This window comes from Cyrtonyx montezumae, unplaced genomic scaffold (genome assembly GCF_038088225.1).
Source record: "Cyrtonyx montezumae isolate F1298 unplaced genomic scaffold, pur_monq_1.0 scaffold_0, whole genome shotgun sequence".
Classification (NCBI taxonomy): domain Eukaryota; kingdom Metazoa; phylum Chordata; class Aves; order Galliformes; family Odontophoridae; genus Cyrtonyx; species Cyrtonyx montezumae.
Genome location: NW_027071824.1, coordinates 48,678,460 through 48,696,504, shown reverse-complemented (window position 1 = coordinate 48,696,504; position 18,045 = coordinate 48,678,460). Strand labels below are relative to the sequence as shown.

At 35.9% G+C, this 18,045-nt stretch overlaps 1 protein-coding gene across 1 annotated transcript in view; it reads left to right on the top strand.

Annotated features, from left to right (window-relative positions):
* The window catches only part of RFX6 (regulatory factor X6), a 34,651-nt gene extending 16,846 nt beyond the window's left edge, over positions 1-17,805 (top strand). The window contains exons 7-19 of the mRNA XM_065736832.1: positions 1,027-1,134; positions 3,713-3,790; positions 3,884-3,997; positions 5,952-6,001; positions 6,799-6,958; positions 7,729-7,873; positions 9,001-9,110; positions 10,812-10,929; positions 12,078-12,200; positions 13,534-13,743; positions 14,243-14,752; positions 15,667-15,885; positions 17,079-17,805. Coding sequence (XP_065592904.1) covers positions 1,027-1,134; positions 3,713-3,790; positions 3,884-3,997; positions 5,952-6,001; positions 6,799-6,958; positions 7,729-7,873; positions 9,001-9,110; positions 10,812-10,929; positions 12,078-12,200; positions 13,534-13,743; positions 14,243-14,752; positions 15,667-15,885; positions 17,079-17,245 — 2,112 coding nt within the window. The 3' untranslated portion in view covers positions 17,246-17,805. The remainder of the gene's footprint in view (positions 1-1,026; positions 1,135-3,712; positions 3,791-3,883; positions 3,998-5,951; positions 6,002-6,798; positions 6,959-7,728; positions 7,874-9,000; positions 9,111-10,811; positions 10,930-12,077; positions 12,201-13,533; positions 13,744-14,242; positions 14,753-15,666; positions 15,886-17,078) is intronic.
* The last annotated feature ends 240 nt before the right edge of the window (positions 17,806-18,045 follow it).

Sequence of the window (18,045 nt, the reverse complement as noted above, 5' to 3'; positions counted from 1 at the left end):
CTTGTTGTTAAAGAGTTGGGACTTGGAAAATCATGTATTCATTTCCTCTACAAGATCCCTTGAAACTTTGTTTCCTCTTTCCAGCCTCAGTCTTTGATTCCTGACTGAATATCTGGATGGAGCTGCTGTACAGGATTTTTTCTATTTTGTACATCTATGTCTGTGCTACCCAGAATAATTTTGTTCCATGCTTATAGACAGAAGCAAAATGTTCCAAAAATGTTCACTGGACAAGATGTAGTCTCTCTGAAATGAATGGCCAGACTCAGTCACTTCAACAGACTGGGAGGAAGCCAGCTAAAATCAGTGGCATGACACAGAAAGACACACAGCTCAATCTGTCCTTTTTTTTTAATGTACAAAGCTCTTGGTATGTGAATTTATGTGTGTATGTGTTTCAGTACAGTAGGAGATAGGACTGGGAGATAATTTCTGGGGCTTCATGTCAATTTCGTCACAATTTCTGAGTGATATGTAATAAAAACATGGTTCAGAAGTGTTCCTACATACCATCACACCCATAATACCATTAAATATAATCAACATTTATGGTAAACTAAAATGGTGGTTACTGTAGGAAAGCAGCAGAATTCACTGTTGTGGTGCTATCAGAGCAGGAAGAGCATCAGAGCAGGAAGAGAACAGAGAACCATAGCACCACCAGTGCCCATGCTCCTTGCACAAGAAAGATGCATATTAAATAAAACTTAGTGTGACTTTTAGTGATTTTTTAAACACAAACTAAATTCAAAGCTTGTAGAATTCCATGAAATAATGTGATCAAATGGTCGTATTATTCTGATAACTGTAAGTGGTAGAGTTTAGAGTTAGGTACATATTCAATTATCTTTCTGATCTGAAATACAGGTCTGGATAAGCATCATTATTTTGAAGGCTAATCTGAACATAAAAATTCTAGAATGCTGAGAGACTCTTGAGATAATATACAAGCTTAGCATTAATTGTTCATTTCATTTGGAGCAGCATTAAGTATTTCAATGTTACTGTTTTTCCCTCACATTCCAGGGTGGTTTCACTCGGAAATATTCTCTGAGTTCCAAAACTGGAACTCTCCTCCCAGAGTTTCCAAGTGCTCAACATCTTTTGCTTCAAGGGTGCATTTCTAAAGACAAGGTAAAATACGAGCTACTTCTCTTCTAATTTACAGATCAAAAATTGCCACAATGTTTCTTCATATCTTAGCCTTTGAGGTATTGACATGAAGGAGCCAGAAATGTCCATAATCAAACAGAGGTGACTGATTTATAGAGGGGGCAAACCTTTACTAACACCGATTAACTGGCTCTCCAATGGAAAGATGGTTGAATTATTTACCTATTAACTGACCTAGTATTTTACAGACTGATGGTATGCAAGACGGGGAGAGCAAAACAAACAAACAGAGTTGTATTCATTCCAAATGCCTTTAGATTTAAGGTAAATTTTGTTCTGATTAGATCAGAACAAATAATTCACAGCAAATAATTAGATGAACTTTACAATCATTCATTAATTATTTGAGAAGAGACTGTGTAAAACTGAGTATACAGGTTTTCTGGAAGTTAGTAAAATTTTGTTCCACAAAAAGGTAGACATTTCTGCTTAACCAAAAGGTCAGTTCAAAGTATTGCTGTAGTACGCTTTGTATCTTTGCCTGCTTGCCTTTGTGATATCTGTGTTACATTTCTGTTCGCATTATGAATTGCTGTGTCCCTGAACTGTGCTAGATATCTTTTTGGTACAAATTGTGAACTTAAAATTTTAAGCTCTAGTATAGGTCATGGTAGTGGTTGTCTTGAGATATGTTGCTTTAATACTTTTTGTCTGATGAGCCCTTCCTCTTAAGTTTGCTCCATGTAAGCAGTGAAGACTAGGGCTCCTGTTCTGAAGAGCTAAACAGAAGGAACCATCTGTAGTACAGATGTTAGCTGAAAAGCTCACAGATTCTAAAGAAAAGGAACTGGTGTATTCAGCAGTGTACATCATCCACTGCTATAGACTCTGTTCATGAATCAAAATCTCTCAAACAACATTCTTATAGCATTTACATATGGGGAGCATTTGAGATTCCTTATGGCCTTTAAGCTGGTTACAGCAGCATAAGCAAAACTAGATTTTACCACTCCAACAATGAAACTGTCAGGTGTCATTTTCACTTCATTCTTGGATTGACACCATGTAGTTCCTCTCATGTTGGGACCACATGACAGGAGGGCCCAAGAGGGCTTTTGGGGTGACTCCCTTCTGCGGGCAGGCTCCTGGAGTTATGAAGATGTTATGGGAAGAGAGATGTGTTTGTGTCTCCTCTTTCCCTGTTACTCTTTCTTGTTCTTGGTTTTTTTGTTTGTTTGTTTTTCTGTTTTATCCATTCGTTTGTTTGTTCTTTTGTTTTTATTTAACTATTTAATTTCCTATTTTCTTTTCTCCCTATCTTTCCCTCTTCTCAGCTTTTCTGACCAAGGATTGTTGAGCTTTCTCTAGTAGTCCACACTATTATCCTTCCACTTACCACTCCATCACTCAGTCCCATAAACTAAGATGCATACAAAATGGATCCAACAATTTTTACATCTCAAACTGAGGACAAAAGTGATATGACTTTCCCAAGTCTTTAAAAGCAAAGGAAATGTCTGAATAATCCTTAGATATTTTGTTGAAGAGAGCACATACGTGAATTGTGACTCCCACATTAAACTTTTAAGAGAGTGCATGCCATGGATATTGTTGTAGATTGTACAGCTGTAACAGTACTAAAATAGATGGAAATTTTTTTTCATTACACGTTTCCAAAGAAATATTATCTAAACTTCATATTTCCATCAAAACCTTCAAAAAAATTATCATACTATTCTTGAACCTCAGATTTTGCCCAACTTTTTAAAATATAGGTGGTTACAGAAGCATCTCTGAAAGTCAGCAAGGTTAGTTTCCAAAGAAATCAATTTCCAACCTGTTGGAATAAAAGCTGTTCTAAGTTCATTCAAAACCTGACTTCGATTTTCTGGAGAAGTTCACAAGCTGTTACAAAATTTTCCATGATTCTGTGCAGCAAGAATGCTTTTTTCAACATCCATATTTCTTTCCTGAAAATACGGGATTCTTGTTTTATAATTTATAACAAATTTTTAACATTACTGTAATTTTTTTGCAGACTCTTGTAATAACCCTGTGATGTTCTTAACATAAGAGAATGCTCCACTTAGATAAATTAGCCTGATGAGATGAAAGGGAGTTTTGCTTTTTAAAGTTCAGTTCCTGTAAGGCAGTGATTAAACTTTGACCAAATGACTGGCAGCTATTTTCTCATTTGTCCAACTAGATGATGTTTCAGAACACTCATAGACGCCTATAGTAGCCTAATGATTAACTTGCACTACTCTTTAGGATTAATCTTAGCTTTCAGAAAGGCAAATTTACCATCTGACTGGCTAATCTAGCCATTGCCTTACTTCGATATTCACATTTTCACATTGTATAAGGATTCAAACACTACATTTCTAACAGCAACATTGAAACTTGAAGGTGTTGATAAAAAAATTAAGATTCATGATGTCATTGCTTCTAGATATAAAGACCCTACTTGCAAATATGCATTGTAATACATTTTATATTTTATGTTTAAATTCTAGCTACAGAAAGCAGAAACCTTAATATCAACAGCAATAGGAGAAAGCTAAGAAACTCTGTTTAATTATTCTTTCTTCCAAAATAGGTAGATACCCTTATCATGATGTACAAAACACACTGTCAGTGTGTCCTTGACAATGCAATTAATGGGAACTTTGAAGAGGTAAGGTTGTTCGAATGCATTTTCTTGGTATATATACATAGGGAGATAAGAAAGCATTGTTTATATCCATTATTCTGATTCTTACTCCCTTAGATTCAGCATTTCTTATTACATTTTTGGCAAGGAATGCCTGATCATCTTCTTCCCCTGCTTGAAAATCCCGTCATTATTGACATCTTCTGCGTTTGTGACTCGATTCTGTATAAGGTAGGTTAGGCATTCAGTTGCATGAATAATCTCAGCCAAAAGTGTTATGGATTTTAGCTTTGTAAAACAGTGCCAGAGTTATAACAGCAGGATGCCATGCCTGCTTTCTGCATCTGTCTATGTGAATCAGTGAGGAGCAGAATTCTAAGACAGCAGCTCACTAATGGTGAAATCTTTACCTGCTTTTTTGTATTTATCTAAAAGAATGTTTGTGCACTTCACTGAAAGGCTGAGGAAGTTAAACCTGAATGAAAACTGGAGCCATGTTTTTACATATAATGCTATTGCAATTTCTACCAGCTAAGGCAGACTTCAACAAGGTGGGTCGACTTGTAAACCTGCTACTCACAGACTATATCATAATTTCATGGTACAGAGTAGTAAGGATACTGGATTAAGATGTGATCACTTTTCTTGCCTCATAGCATTCATTTCTGTACCCATACCATTAGATGTATCAGCAAAACTGTTTTTTTGGCTACATTCTGAGCTGCTTCTGGTTTTAAAAAATAGTAGGAAACATTTGTTTTCTGGAATTTTTACACCATATAAGCTCTTAGATCTTTTTCCCAGCATGATCACACAATCACTAGTTGTGCTAGTGAAACTACGGAGCACTGCATGGTCACAATTAAGAATGGACTAGAGCAAAAATAAATTAAGAAAATAATACCACTAGAGTTCCTGTGTTTTTCATTTGTAAATTAGATAATTAATTAATAGGTGTAAAATATTTTAACTATTGTTATAGTTATGAGCCTATTGTTTAATTAGAGAAGTATTGTCATCTTCTCCGTAACACGTTTTGCAATTATATATCAGTGAGAGGAAATAATTAATGGCATAACAGTGAACACTAAGCAGTCAAAGGAAGAGACTTAAGGCTGTTTAGCACTGGGTGTCTAATTGCCACGTATCTGTCATTCTTTACTGCACTTAAATATGAAGAAAAATTTCCAAGGGAAGAAAACATGTATTTCTTAGAAGCATATCAAGCTATAAAGTAAGAGGGTAATTAACAATGAAGATGATAATTACTACCCTGAAAATGAGCCGTTACGCTGAAATTTGTTTGTAGAGGCTATATTGCACATTATGTTGTTTCTGCTTTAAACCTGCTGGTCTAGTATATCCAATACTAACTTTGTTTGTAATAAATATTGAATGTAATGGAAAAATAAATACTTAAGGAGCACTGAATTAGAAATTTGATAAAGAAGAACTGTGCAAAGATCAAGAATTTCTGATTATCCTTGTCCCATCCCTCTGTCTCTCACCATTTCTTTCTTATTGTTAAGCTAGACATTCATGTCAGCACATCAAAGGAGTTCCAATGTGTTGTTATCAAACCATTTGAATTATTAATAGAAATATGTTTGACAATATAGGCGATCGAACAACTTTGCCCTCTGCACTAAGGTGCCCCAAAAGGCATGTCAGCTGGCACAGTTTTTTTGCCAAAACAGTTCCATAATACCACACCTAACTATAAGTGATTTGTCATTAAACCTGAAGAACTTCAATTCCATACACAATATGTAGTAGTAATAGGAAGAGTAAGACAGCTAATAGTATTTAAGGACTTGGGAGATTCTTGAATCTGCTTTATTGGGACTAACAGTGATGCCTGAAAAGTCAAAATTATTAGGCACCTCACTTCTACTGACTGCTCTACTGTAAGGCAGGAGTGATAACACTTTATTATTTTACTAGCATGCTGCAAGAAAGCAGACATTTGGAATGGGAAATATCTAGGTGTATATACATCTCATATACACCTATCTAAGAGTGATGGGAGAAATATGGATATAGCAAGAAATCTGGACAGTAGGTTGAATGGCTTTACACTGTATAAATTCCCTGTCCTTATCATTTTACAATCTAAGCAGACAAGAATGAATAGAATGAAGTCTCCAGTGGAAGTTTGATATCATTTTATGTTACCTTTTTGAAGGTTCTTACAGATGTACTTATCCCTGCAACAATGCAAGAAATGCCAGAAAGGTAGGTATAATAATGATACATTTTAATTGATAGTCACATTCCAGGAATATGTAGAGTAAATAGCAGAAAACTTGTAATCTAGAGATTTTTTCTCACGGTATTTAAACTCATTTTTAGAGAAGTAAAGTAGGTATGGCAAAATACTATCAGCTGTGAGAACAGCTATAGAAGTAGAAGAGCAAACATTAGACAGTATTTTCATGTCTCGTTTTACTGGATTGTTGAATATCTTGAAACATGTTTCTTCTAGACTAAAGCCTTGGAAGACCAAAAAGGAAAGTAATATGCTCTTGTTGTGTGAGGAAAAATAATTGTTATCTTTCTTTTTCAGAATACATTTCAGGTTTGTACCATACATATCCTCATGGTATCAAAGTTTTTTGTTGTTGTTGTTTGTTTTATTTTAACAAGATAATCACAAGAGGATTATTACAAATTACCTCTGAATCTTCTCACTTTTCCTTTCCCTTGGAGGCTGTCATATTTGGGGTTTTATGGCTGTCTAAGACGTTAAGTTTCAGATATCTGTAATGGTTCTTGGATTTCTTATGCTTTATTCTTAAAGATAGTTGTTTTCAAGTGATTTCAATTGGCAGATGGCTCACGACTTTTTCTCAGAGGGGATACAGATCAGTACATAGTCAATTTTAGCCTTTTGTTGATCAATCATTTCCTGTTACCTTTCAGGGATATCTGAAGAGTAATTCACAGATCTGTCCAGGATTCTGTGAATCATTTTTAAACTATTGCAAGAAATCTTTTATTGCTATTTCTCTAAAACACGTTTTTTACTGTAGTTTACTGGCAGATATAAGAAATTTTGCGAAAAACTGGGAACAGTGGGTTGTTTCCTCTTTGGAAAATCTACCAGAAATCCTGATGGATAAGAAACTGCCCATTGCTCGAAGATTTGTTTCCTCTCTGAAACGACAGACATCATTCTTACACCTAGCACAGGTAAACAGAATCATACTTATATATAAAATACTGGCAACTATATTCAGTTCATCTTTCTGGCTTGCAGATGTTAATTCTTTACATTTTAAATATTCAACTTCAGCCATGGAATACTTATGCCTTGTAGTTTTCACTGAATAAGAATGAAGAGGCTACAAATAGATCTTATCTAGACATTTTGAACTTCAAAATTTGTAGCAGAGAGGGAAGACAGTGACTACAGTGAACTACTATCATAGAAACATTTGGTAATCCTATGATAAAGTGCAGTATATGAGAATGTATTTTAGTTCCTTCTTGCCTTGAAAAGGTTCGCTGTCTTGTTCACAGTGTCCTTTACTGAGTTTATTCCTTCAGAATTTTAACAGAAAGGAATATGTGATAGATAGAGGAGTTGAAGGCTCCAAGGCTGAGTTGGCAGGATGCTGGTATCTGCAATTAGGATATGAAGGCTTGGTAGATTGTTGAAAAGAATACATTACCTTTCAGGGTAAGTCATGGGTCAGTCTTTTGAGGGAGTAACTTTCATGAATAATTGTAGATGGACCGTATTTTTTTTACTTAGACTTCTGTTGTGTAAATCTTAAGACAAAAGTAGCATGCGGGTGATGTGAAAATGACCTGGAAAGGAAGTTACAAGAGTATTAGAAGTCTAGTGGAAGGGAAACGTTATTTCATCTAACCTGTGATAAACACAGCTGAGAAGAGACAGCTACTGGTTCTTCTCTGAAGAGAAGCTTCTCAGACTTTTGACTTGCTTTCTCTTACAGATTGCTCGACCGGCACTTTTTGATCAGCATGTGGTAAATTCCATGGTGTCAGATATTGAAAAAGTTGATTTGAATAGTATTGGCTCTCAAGCACTCCTTGCAGTATCAGGGAGCACAGATTCTGATGGGGAGGTCTACAATGAATGTAAGTCAGTGGTGTTATATTTGTAATGTTAAAAGAAATTCACTCTTTGCTGCATGTCATACTACATGGAGATTGGCTGAGAAGAGGCACAGACACTGCATTCTCTGATCTAGCTCAGAATTAACTTTAGCTTAAGAAAACTTTAGCTTAAGTTTGTTGACCTAGCATGTCCTACAGAAATATAAACTTGTGATGGGAAGTCATTCCAGAATGATGATTTTAAATGGTAGTTGAAAAAATAATTTTCAGGTCAGTTGCTAATTGTAATAAAATCCCTTTTGAAATTCCATCATATCCTGTGGGGGTATTAACATGGACTCTTGGAAAATGTCTAAAAAATCCCATGTAATTCAAACCAGCCTTGAATATTCAGGCTGGTTTACATTCTTTGGTTTTGCTTTTTATTTTTGGCCAAAAGTTGATCAGTATTAAATAATAATCATAACTTCATATAAAATATAGCAGCCATTTTAATAAAGAAAATTGAGTGAAATAAGAATGCAGAGGATTATTATTATTTGCAGATAATTTTATATACACTTGCTATTGAAAAAAGATATTTAGCTGTATTATTTTTTAAAAGATAATTCTTGTCATGGATGGGAAGCATGTTGATTGGAGGTTGGAGAACTGAAAGAATGATAGCCAGGTGTTTTCTTGTTCTATTGTTACTTTGATCAGAAAAGTTCTCTCACATAACGAATCAAAATCTTATTCAAGCATTTTCTCAAGAATGGGAAATAGAGAAGTTAGCTTGAAAAATGCAAAGGAAACCAAAAACATTATAGAAGTCTGTTACATTACAGATAAAGCTTTTCTACTAAACTTAGTAATAGGTAGGTAGTCTTGAAGTGAATATAAAACATCCATGGTTTGTTTTGTTTTTTGTTCTTTTTTTTTTTGCTTTTATGTTCTTGTAAAACTATATTTTATCATTTTAATGCTAAAATAAGTAATACATATATATGCATAATAGATGTGTATCTGCTTACTTTGCTAAATAATTTTTAATTTCTTCACCTCTAATTCTTTGCCTTTCCTTTCCATGCTATAATATGGCTGGCGAGTGGGTTTTTCTCATGTTCAGAATAACAAGGAATGATATATTCTCCTTTTTTACATGGTAGATGACTCCATTACAGTGTTCCAAGAATTGAAGGACCTTCTAAAGAAGAATGCCACTGTGGAATCATTTATTGAGTGGTTGGATACTGTGGTTGAGCAAAGGGTTATCAAGGTACTTTTCAAATATTCTACCTAATTCAAGACTAATTAATTAGTTCTAATTAATCATATTGAGTGCTGTTGAATATTTCTACATTTGTGAAAAACTAAGTATCAAGTAAAACTTGATAGTAGCACCATCACAAGCTTGACATAGAAGAAACCCATCCAACTTATCTGTGCATGAAAAATCACAGAGGTATTGCCTAGTGAGTAAGGTGAGCCAAAATTGTACCTTAGAGAAGCAAATCTTTTTTTCACATTACATGGATGGTACTGCATGTAGTATAGGTTAGTGCAGCAGATGCCATTTTATAACTTCACAAGGTGCTAAACTTGGTAACTGAGGCATTTAATGGGATTTTTTTTTTTGCCAGTTTTACAAGATTCTTCATAATTGCAAATATTTTATACATATATTCTTACAAATGATCACAGGACAGTTCAGAACAAAGTAACTGAGTTTTCAGCTGTAGCTCAAGAAAGAGATATTCAACCAATTTGTGACTTAATGTAAGCCATTAGGAAGAAATGTAACACATTATATTGCTTGTTAATACCTTTGAAGACTTGTCTTTTCATCAGGTCCTATGCCTGTCATTATGGGGACCATCTTGATATGAATGGGTGCAAGAGGAGGAGGTAAAGCAGTTAGCTTTGACTTGCAGAAGGGTGCCTCTGCCAATTTACAAAAGTTGGCATGTCGTCGTTACTTTACTTGTTTTCCCAAATTTCAGCGGGCATATTAGTATTTTCTCTGAGTTTACAAATGTTTACTGTCAGCTCTGAGCCATGCAGTAAGCTGCTTTTTATGCAGTCAGGGCTGTAGAGCCTAACTAAATTCCCAGGAGCACTCACCTAGGAACAAAACTCACACTGAAGCTGAGCAATCACAATTTATTTTAGACCTGATTGATTACAGTCTAAAACTGACTCTCAAATTTCAAAATGTGATTCTCAATAAACAAGCCAGGTAGAAACAGTGAAGCACTCTCCTGTTCGTCTTCTATGTAATACTGTATTATTAAATTTAGCAGGTATGTTTCATAGCACTGTTTTCCTGTAGTTAGGAGTAAGAAATACCAGCAAGTCCTGATAAGATTCTAAATCAACTGAGTAGAAGGTGAGCATTTACAGAACATATAACCCTTCCATTTCTGTCTTCTGTTCATGCTGAAGTGTGGTCACTCTCAAACTCACATAACACTTTACTTCTACTTGCTATTTGAGAAAGCAACAGAGCATATTTTTACCACATGAACAAATCAGAGTATGAAGTAAGCAGCATTAAAAGCCTCAGTATAATAAACATTTTATAAGTGAGATTCTGCCAGGTATTATAAAGATTACATTGAGGTACAGAGACTAATTTCCATTCTCTGTTTATATGGAATAACATGGCACCTAGAGTATTAAAACATGAGCTTATTTATATGCCTTCAGGCCACAGCGGAGTCCAAGCAGTAAGCAGTTTACTTCATTGAATGTGGTCAGAGCTCTACTATGACAGCACTGAAAAGAGTGAATGCTGTTTATCACTTTAGGACATACTTTATGAAGACAGTTTAACTTAGGCACCTCAGACCCCTTTGCCACATGAACCTGAGTCAAGAACTCCTTGAACTTTTAAGCATATTCAGTTTCCCTTTCTCCTTTACTGTGTGTAGAAAGCAAGTTAGCATACCTACTGTATTCTGCTACTTCTGTCTTTCAGGCAAGCAAGCAAAATGGGAGGTCACTGAAGAAGAGAGCTCAAGACTTTCTTCTCAAATGGAGCTTTTTTGGTGCTCGAGTGATGCATAACCTCACTCTGAACAATGCCTCAAGTTTTGGTACATGGAGTTTGTAATAAACACTCATATATTTGTATATATGTGCCAATATTTATTCTACTTATGTTACTTTCTCAGCAGAGGAGACTGTCCTAGCCTAAAGATTTTTTTATCAAAGTCAAAAATACTATGTAATGTGCTTTTCAAACTAACATTGCACAGTAAATGATGGTAATAATTTATTGGTGATCCATGTCGCATGTTCATTTTCCAATATATTTTTCATTTAAATTGCTGTTTGTTATTGCTTTGCCCTTGAGAACTAGAAACATTTAGTGTCTAATGTCTAATCTAAACACTAACACTAAACATTTAGTGTAACATGTCTAATCTGACACTGGAGACATAATTAAATATCTTGATAGGAGACAGAAAATTCCAGTCATTTATTTTATATATGGACCAAAAAATACTGTTGTTATTGTGCATAGGTTTGTTTGTTTGTTTGTTTTGTTCTTTTGTAAGAGCAAAAAGAATTTGACAGGTCAGTTTTGTTTTTTAATTCTGAAATGAGCAGACATTCCAGTATTCTGTGGTTTTGAAAATTAAAGTTCACTTGTCTGTCTTCAGAAATGTTTATGTTTTTGAGGACTCTCAGAAATAGTAATTTTTAATATAGAAAATGCTAGAGCAAATGAAATTAACTTTAAATACAGTATATAGCTTCTAAGGTTATCTGTGTTGTTATAGATATATCATTATCTATGATATACAGCTATTTTAAATGGCTGTAAGGACAGACACATTTTTAATGTGATACATCCTTAAAGTAAATTCAAAGACTTCACCAGTTATTGTCTGGTTATTTAGCACAAAGCAAACAGAAATAGAGCAGAGGCATTCTATCAGACTTCAGCCTTATCTAGCTCCATTGTATGCCCTCTTCAAGTATAAAGCATGTCTCACTTTCATCAGTATTTTTCTTTGATGTAATTAGTGGTCAAATAGCCTACAGGACAGTAAACAATTGAGCTAGGTGGGCTAGTGCAAAGAGAGATTAGAGCCAGAAGTTAGGCACTATCCTGTGTTGGTCTTGCCAGGTCATTTAAAGTCCACAATTATTTGTTTGTTTCACCAGCTTCTTGTAGAGTGTTGAGAGATGGTCACAAAGATAACTTGGCTACTCTCCCTCTTTCTCCTCCTTAAAGGTTCTTTTCATTTGATCCGCATGCTGCTAGATGAGTACATCCTGCTTGCCATGGAGACACAGTTCAACAATGACAAAGAACAAGAACTCCAGAATCTATTGGACAAATACATGAAGAATTTAGGTAGCTAGAGCTTGGTTCTTTTGAATGTATTCCTGTATTTTTAGAAAATTGTATATTTGTTCAAACAAAAATAGACTTGCTCTCTTTTCCTGAAGTTGTAGTTTTAGATCACATTGTTAAAACCACCTGAAAAGGTTGTGAACATTAACTCACCAGTTCCCACCATCACGTAATAATGTTTTGTGGGAATGTTACTACAAAGGATGACTGAAATGATCTCAAGTGCGACTAAACTCATTTAGCTGCAACTGAAGGGCCACAAGCTGGTGTGAAAAGAAGTACATCTAGCAGAGAGAGCAGAAATTCCCAATCCAATTTTTCAGTCAAACCTGAAATATGTTGTTACACCTTGAACTAGGAATGTTTGAAATGTTAACAAAATATGAATGTCCCTGCAAGTTTGGAAGACAATGTTGAAGCCCTACCTACCAACTGACTGAAATATTACTGTAGAAGAGAAACAAAAAGAGCTTAAACTAACATCCTTAATATTTTATGGCTACTAGGATTCTTCGGAGTTGGACAGGTCAGGTCTCTTGCTATAAAATGAAATATTAAGAAATGTCATTTGATCCCTAAGACATGGATAACATTCTATATAATCAAGATGATCTTTGAGGTCCTTTTCAACCTAGCCCATTCTATGAAATTCTGGTCCAAGTTAATCCACAAAAATTTAGGGAAATTCCGTTGGATTCTGCTGAATATATGTTGATTAACATTAGCATCTGTGATCATCGTTGAAGTCTTTGGTTATTGTTACTCTTTTCCTGGGATATTTGGGTGAAGCCCTTCAACTCAGATTTCCAGAAAAATAACAAAACTTCCACTGAATTTATCAATAGTATGCAGAAAACTGAAAAACTACTGGTAATAAAAAATGCTTCTTTTTTCAGTATGAAAATAGTCAGTATGAAAATAGATACGTTTCAAGCATCCTAAAACTCTCATTGTTGAATCTTTAAGATGAAGTATTGTGAGTCTTAGTGTAATTTACTTGACTTCATGGCTGACATTTACTTCAAGTGATTCATATCTACACTATGATGATTTCAGTAAGGTGCTGATAATAACACTGACATGATTTATGTAGATATGTAGTCAGGGAATGCAATTTAGACAATATCCATTCAGATCTGGGAAGATTAAGACTAGAACAATATTTATTTTCAACTGCATGCAAGAAAAAGGGGCTTCACTGTGTTTTAAAATAAGCAACCAAGTACGTGAACAAATTAGACAGCTCGTGTACTGTTCAATTGTTGCAACTGTTGAATTTATGTGCACTGAGAACACATAACAGCCACCAACAGTTTTCCACTTACTTTTCCAGATGCAAGCAAAGCCACCTTTACTGCATCACCAAGTTCTTGCTTCCTAGCAAATCGTAACAAAGCTGCTTCTCTGCCCAGTGACACTTCAGTCAAAAATGAGTGTCTAGCAGAGCAAACCTATGTGTCCTTGTCTGTTAGTCAACCTAGCAGTATGCCTTCAGGTCTGAATCCCTTTGCCACTGGAGACAGTCAGAACATGCAGCTGACAGGTATGTAGCACTTCTCTTAGTCCCTCCTCTTGTTTGCTTGTTAGACATTCGGTTCACAATAGCACAGTAAGAGTAAAAATGACCATATGTATTTATGGGAACCCCTAGTAAGAACATTCCAGGAGCTCACCATCTGTGCTGATTCATGGAAGGGGGTAATTGTAGAGACTTGCCAGTACCATCCTCTTGGTGCAATGGTAAAAATATCCATCATGTCATGGCTTGATGAGAGATTCTTGTTAGGCATGAATAAACATAACATCCTGAGCACACACAACTTTTAACTGCTGAAATTTCACACTGAATGTCTGGAAAATGGTATTTGAAAGCCTTCTAGCCCAAAGCCATGGATTAAAAGGTGGGAGCCAATGCATACACTTTGTAAAGGTTTCAGATAGCAACATGCACTTCAACAGAGAGTTAATGTCTTGACAAATCCACTGTATTCAGCAGGACTGCAGTATGAATGCTAAAGATGGCTAATGCTTATTTATTGCAGGTCAAATGGAGCTGCCTCAAAACACCGGTCACCTGATGACTCCACCCATTTCTCCAGCCCTGGTCAGTCGAGGAAGTGTTATCAATCAGGGGCCAATGGCTGTGAGACCTCCAAGTGTAGGCCCAGTGTTATCCACACATTCACAGTGCTCTTCCTACTCAGAACCTCTTTATCAGACTTTGTCAGAGACTAATCAGAACTACTATGGAAACAATTCCAGTTACCAGGCCATGTTCAGAACTCAGGCCCATTCCACTTCAGGAGTTTACCACCACAGAGCAGAGCACAGCCGATTCAGTGCTTTGAGTGAACAGCAGTTCTCCAGGGACTACTTCAACAACAGTTGTGCTGTATCTCCATACAGTGCCAGATCACCTTCCAGCTATTGTCCCTCATCCATGACTCAGGATGCACACAATATGCAGTTTCTGAATACGGGAAGCTTCAATTTCTTGAGCAATTCAGCATCTACTTGCCCAGGAGCAACATATCCCCCTAATCCTTCCAATGGTATAATATATACTAAGAATATATTTTTTCCCCTTTTCTTTCTCTTTCCTTGCTGGAGTGAAATGCTTTCTGTCTGCTTTTTTTTCTTTGGAAGATGTATTTCAGCTCTTAATTACACCTTCATGTTTTTTACTTCTCCGATGACATGTATAGATTGTAAAGCAGCTTTACCAGCTACTTCTGGATTAATTTTCCTCTGGGGAATCCTCACTTGACCTCAAATGACTCTGCTGCACCACTGCCCATCTTCCTCTAGCACCATTGCCATGTCTTGCACAAAGCAAGGAAAAGAAGGATGACTATTCCATTTTAAAATCTCTTGAAAATCCCCCAAAACATTTATTATGAAACTGTTTCCCAGAAAATTCAAGAGTAAAGTTTTTGCCACAGTCTGCTTCAGAGATATAGTCAGAAAAAATACCACTCTCTTCTGGAGGACAAATGCAGTGGAAATATTGCTTGTATATAAGTTTGTATATGACAAGTATGTATTACTGTGAAGCTTTTTTTTTTTTTTCTGTGTGTATTTTCCTTGTTTTTCAGCTTCATAAGGGAGCACTGAACTCCCTTCCACAAGTCCACATGACTGATATGAGTCCATATGGCATCTCTTTTGGCCACTGGTTGCAGGGTGCTGTTTAATTCTGAACTTAGAATGGAGGTGCAATTCTGTACTGAAACCATGACTGAATTAGAGTTTGTTTGCTCTGTTGTTACCCATCCCTCTTTTGTGTCCATCACTGCATGCATTATGAAGGTTACCAGGCCATGTACGTACATAAATAACCTTATTCTCAAGAAATTCAGTCAGTAACAACTACCTTTTGCTCCAACTTACCGCAGGCTCCTACCCTACTGTTTCTCTTCAGTAATGATTTCACTCTACTTTCTTTTTTCCAAACTCCTGTCAATAGGATATTATGGAAACAATATTAATTATCCAGAATCTCACAGACTTGGATCAATGGTGGATCAACATGTTTCTGTAATCAGCAGTGTAAGTAGCATTCGATCATTGCCATCATACAGTGATATACATGATCCACTGAATATCTTGGATGACGGCGGAAGGAAACAAACAGGCTCGTACTACACAGAGTCCTCACCTTCAATTGTCTGTCGAACTGCTATGCGTAAGTATATCCAAGACTGAGAAGCTATAAACTTTTTAGCATCTTAACAAGTTGAGCTGAGAGTTAAACTGTAGCTCATATACATAGCATCTAAGATACAAACAAAATAAAATAGCTAAGTGCCATGGGATTTGTCCTAAGATGTTTCCTAAAAATTTTAGTACAGTGGGTTTAATAACTCTTTGTTCTTTTTAAGAGAACTGTGATTCATTTTCCACAAGGATTGGAATGTACGTCCTGAATTGCAGAAAATTATGTATTAGGAAACACTTTCTAACTATTAAATGAGCTAATACTGATCTGGGCTCCTCTAAGGGCTCTTCAGGATCCTCACTGTCAAGCAGATCAAATGAACCCTGGGTCGGTGATGTCTAGAGATATACTTCCTATATTGTAGTCTGTCCCCTCCCTGTGCTCCAATAACTGTGTGAATTCAGCAGATTTCCTGTTGACAATGAATTATAGGTGAAATCACCTAATCACAGTTTGTTTTGTTATGTACATTAAACAAATGGTAGCTGAGTTTGGTCTTGCATTCCCAAAAGACTCTGAAGTATTGCATGGAAAGTATAAACCAGGACACATTTCTCCACAAGGTTATCTCTTCCTATTACTTACTTGTTAATCATACACAGAAGGCCAGTCCTTACTTGCCTCTTCAAGGCTCTGCAAGAATTTATTAGTCAGTTCTTTTAAGGATGCTAAATAGCAGGAAGGAGGAATCCAGAAACACCAGGCCAGCATTGTGCCCACCATCTCTCTTTGGTATGCTAGGTTATGTGCTGGGTGATGGCAGTGGTACCAGTAATGAATACAGACCTGAATGGTGCAGGATATGAAAAGATGAGTATAACAAATACAAGGAGCTTTGCAGTTGTCATGGAAGATGGCTCATTCTCAGGCCCATAGCTGGATTTTTAGCAGAGTTCACTGCTGCATTAGTTTTGTTCTATTCCCTGATGCTATTCTCTGACAGTGTGAAGAGCCACTGAAGAAAAATTGTAGAAGTATAAGTAAATTTAGTGAAGAACAGAACTATTGAAATGTCAGTTCTTCACATAGTGTACCTGGTAGATTGGGGTTACCAACAGATGAAATTGTATTCCGGTTTTGATCTTTTTGTTTGTTATTTGTTGCTGTTAAATACGGTAGATAGAAAACTTGCAATTATGTTAACCTTTTTTTTCCCACAGCTTCAAACATGCAAAGCACATCTTCTTCACAGTGTATGTATGGAACATCTGGACAGTTCCCTCCTCAGGAAAATCTGGAGTCCCACGAACCACCAAACAGAGACATGATATCATCTTTACCGCCAATTAACACAGTCTTCATGGGAGCAGCTGCTGGGGGAACCTGAACTGGGAGAGACATGTCGCTGTCTAAGCTTACTTTCCTATTTCAGACGTTAAGACTATGATGACAATCCTTTTAGGTTGGTGGAATACAGAAGTATTACATGTAGCTGTAAAATGAAACATTTTCAAGATTTTAGCACTCCTCCAAGCAACAAAGCAGATGTATTCACCGTTTTCCTGCTTGTGAATCACTCAAGATTGTTCTCATTACAACTTTTCAGTCAGAAATTCAGGGTGAACATAAAGAACCAGTGATTCTTGACAGCAAGACTAACTTGTAAAGAAATGATTACATCTTTTCCTAATTTATTAAAAATGCTATTTTAGTCTTTCATGTATCTTTTATATAAAAATGTTTATTTAATGTCTGTGTTGCTCATTATTTATTAGGACAACAGAGTAACTGTTTACTTTCTCTTATTTGACAAATTGTCAAATGTATGTATCCTACCTCCTATGGAAATGTTTACAAGGTCAGTTTTTACTGTTTTAAATGAAACTAAGCAAAATCTGATTATTTTTTTTTTACTGATATGCTCTGGAAAGTTAATTTCAAATGTCTAGTGCCTACCTGTGTAAGTGAAAGTCCTCAGGAAATAAATTAAACATTGTGGGTTTTTTTTTCTGTTAAAGTGAACTGCTTTCTCTTACAACCAACAAAACATGCAAATATCATTATCTAACCAATGTCAATAACGTGTTGCTGTAAGTGGATAACTGAAACAACTGAAACTATAGCACAAAGTGTCATGAGATTTCAACATTGCTTGGTTTGAGTCCAAATTTTCTACAGGTGGAAATC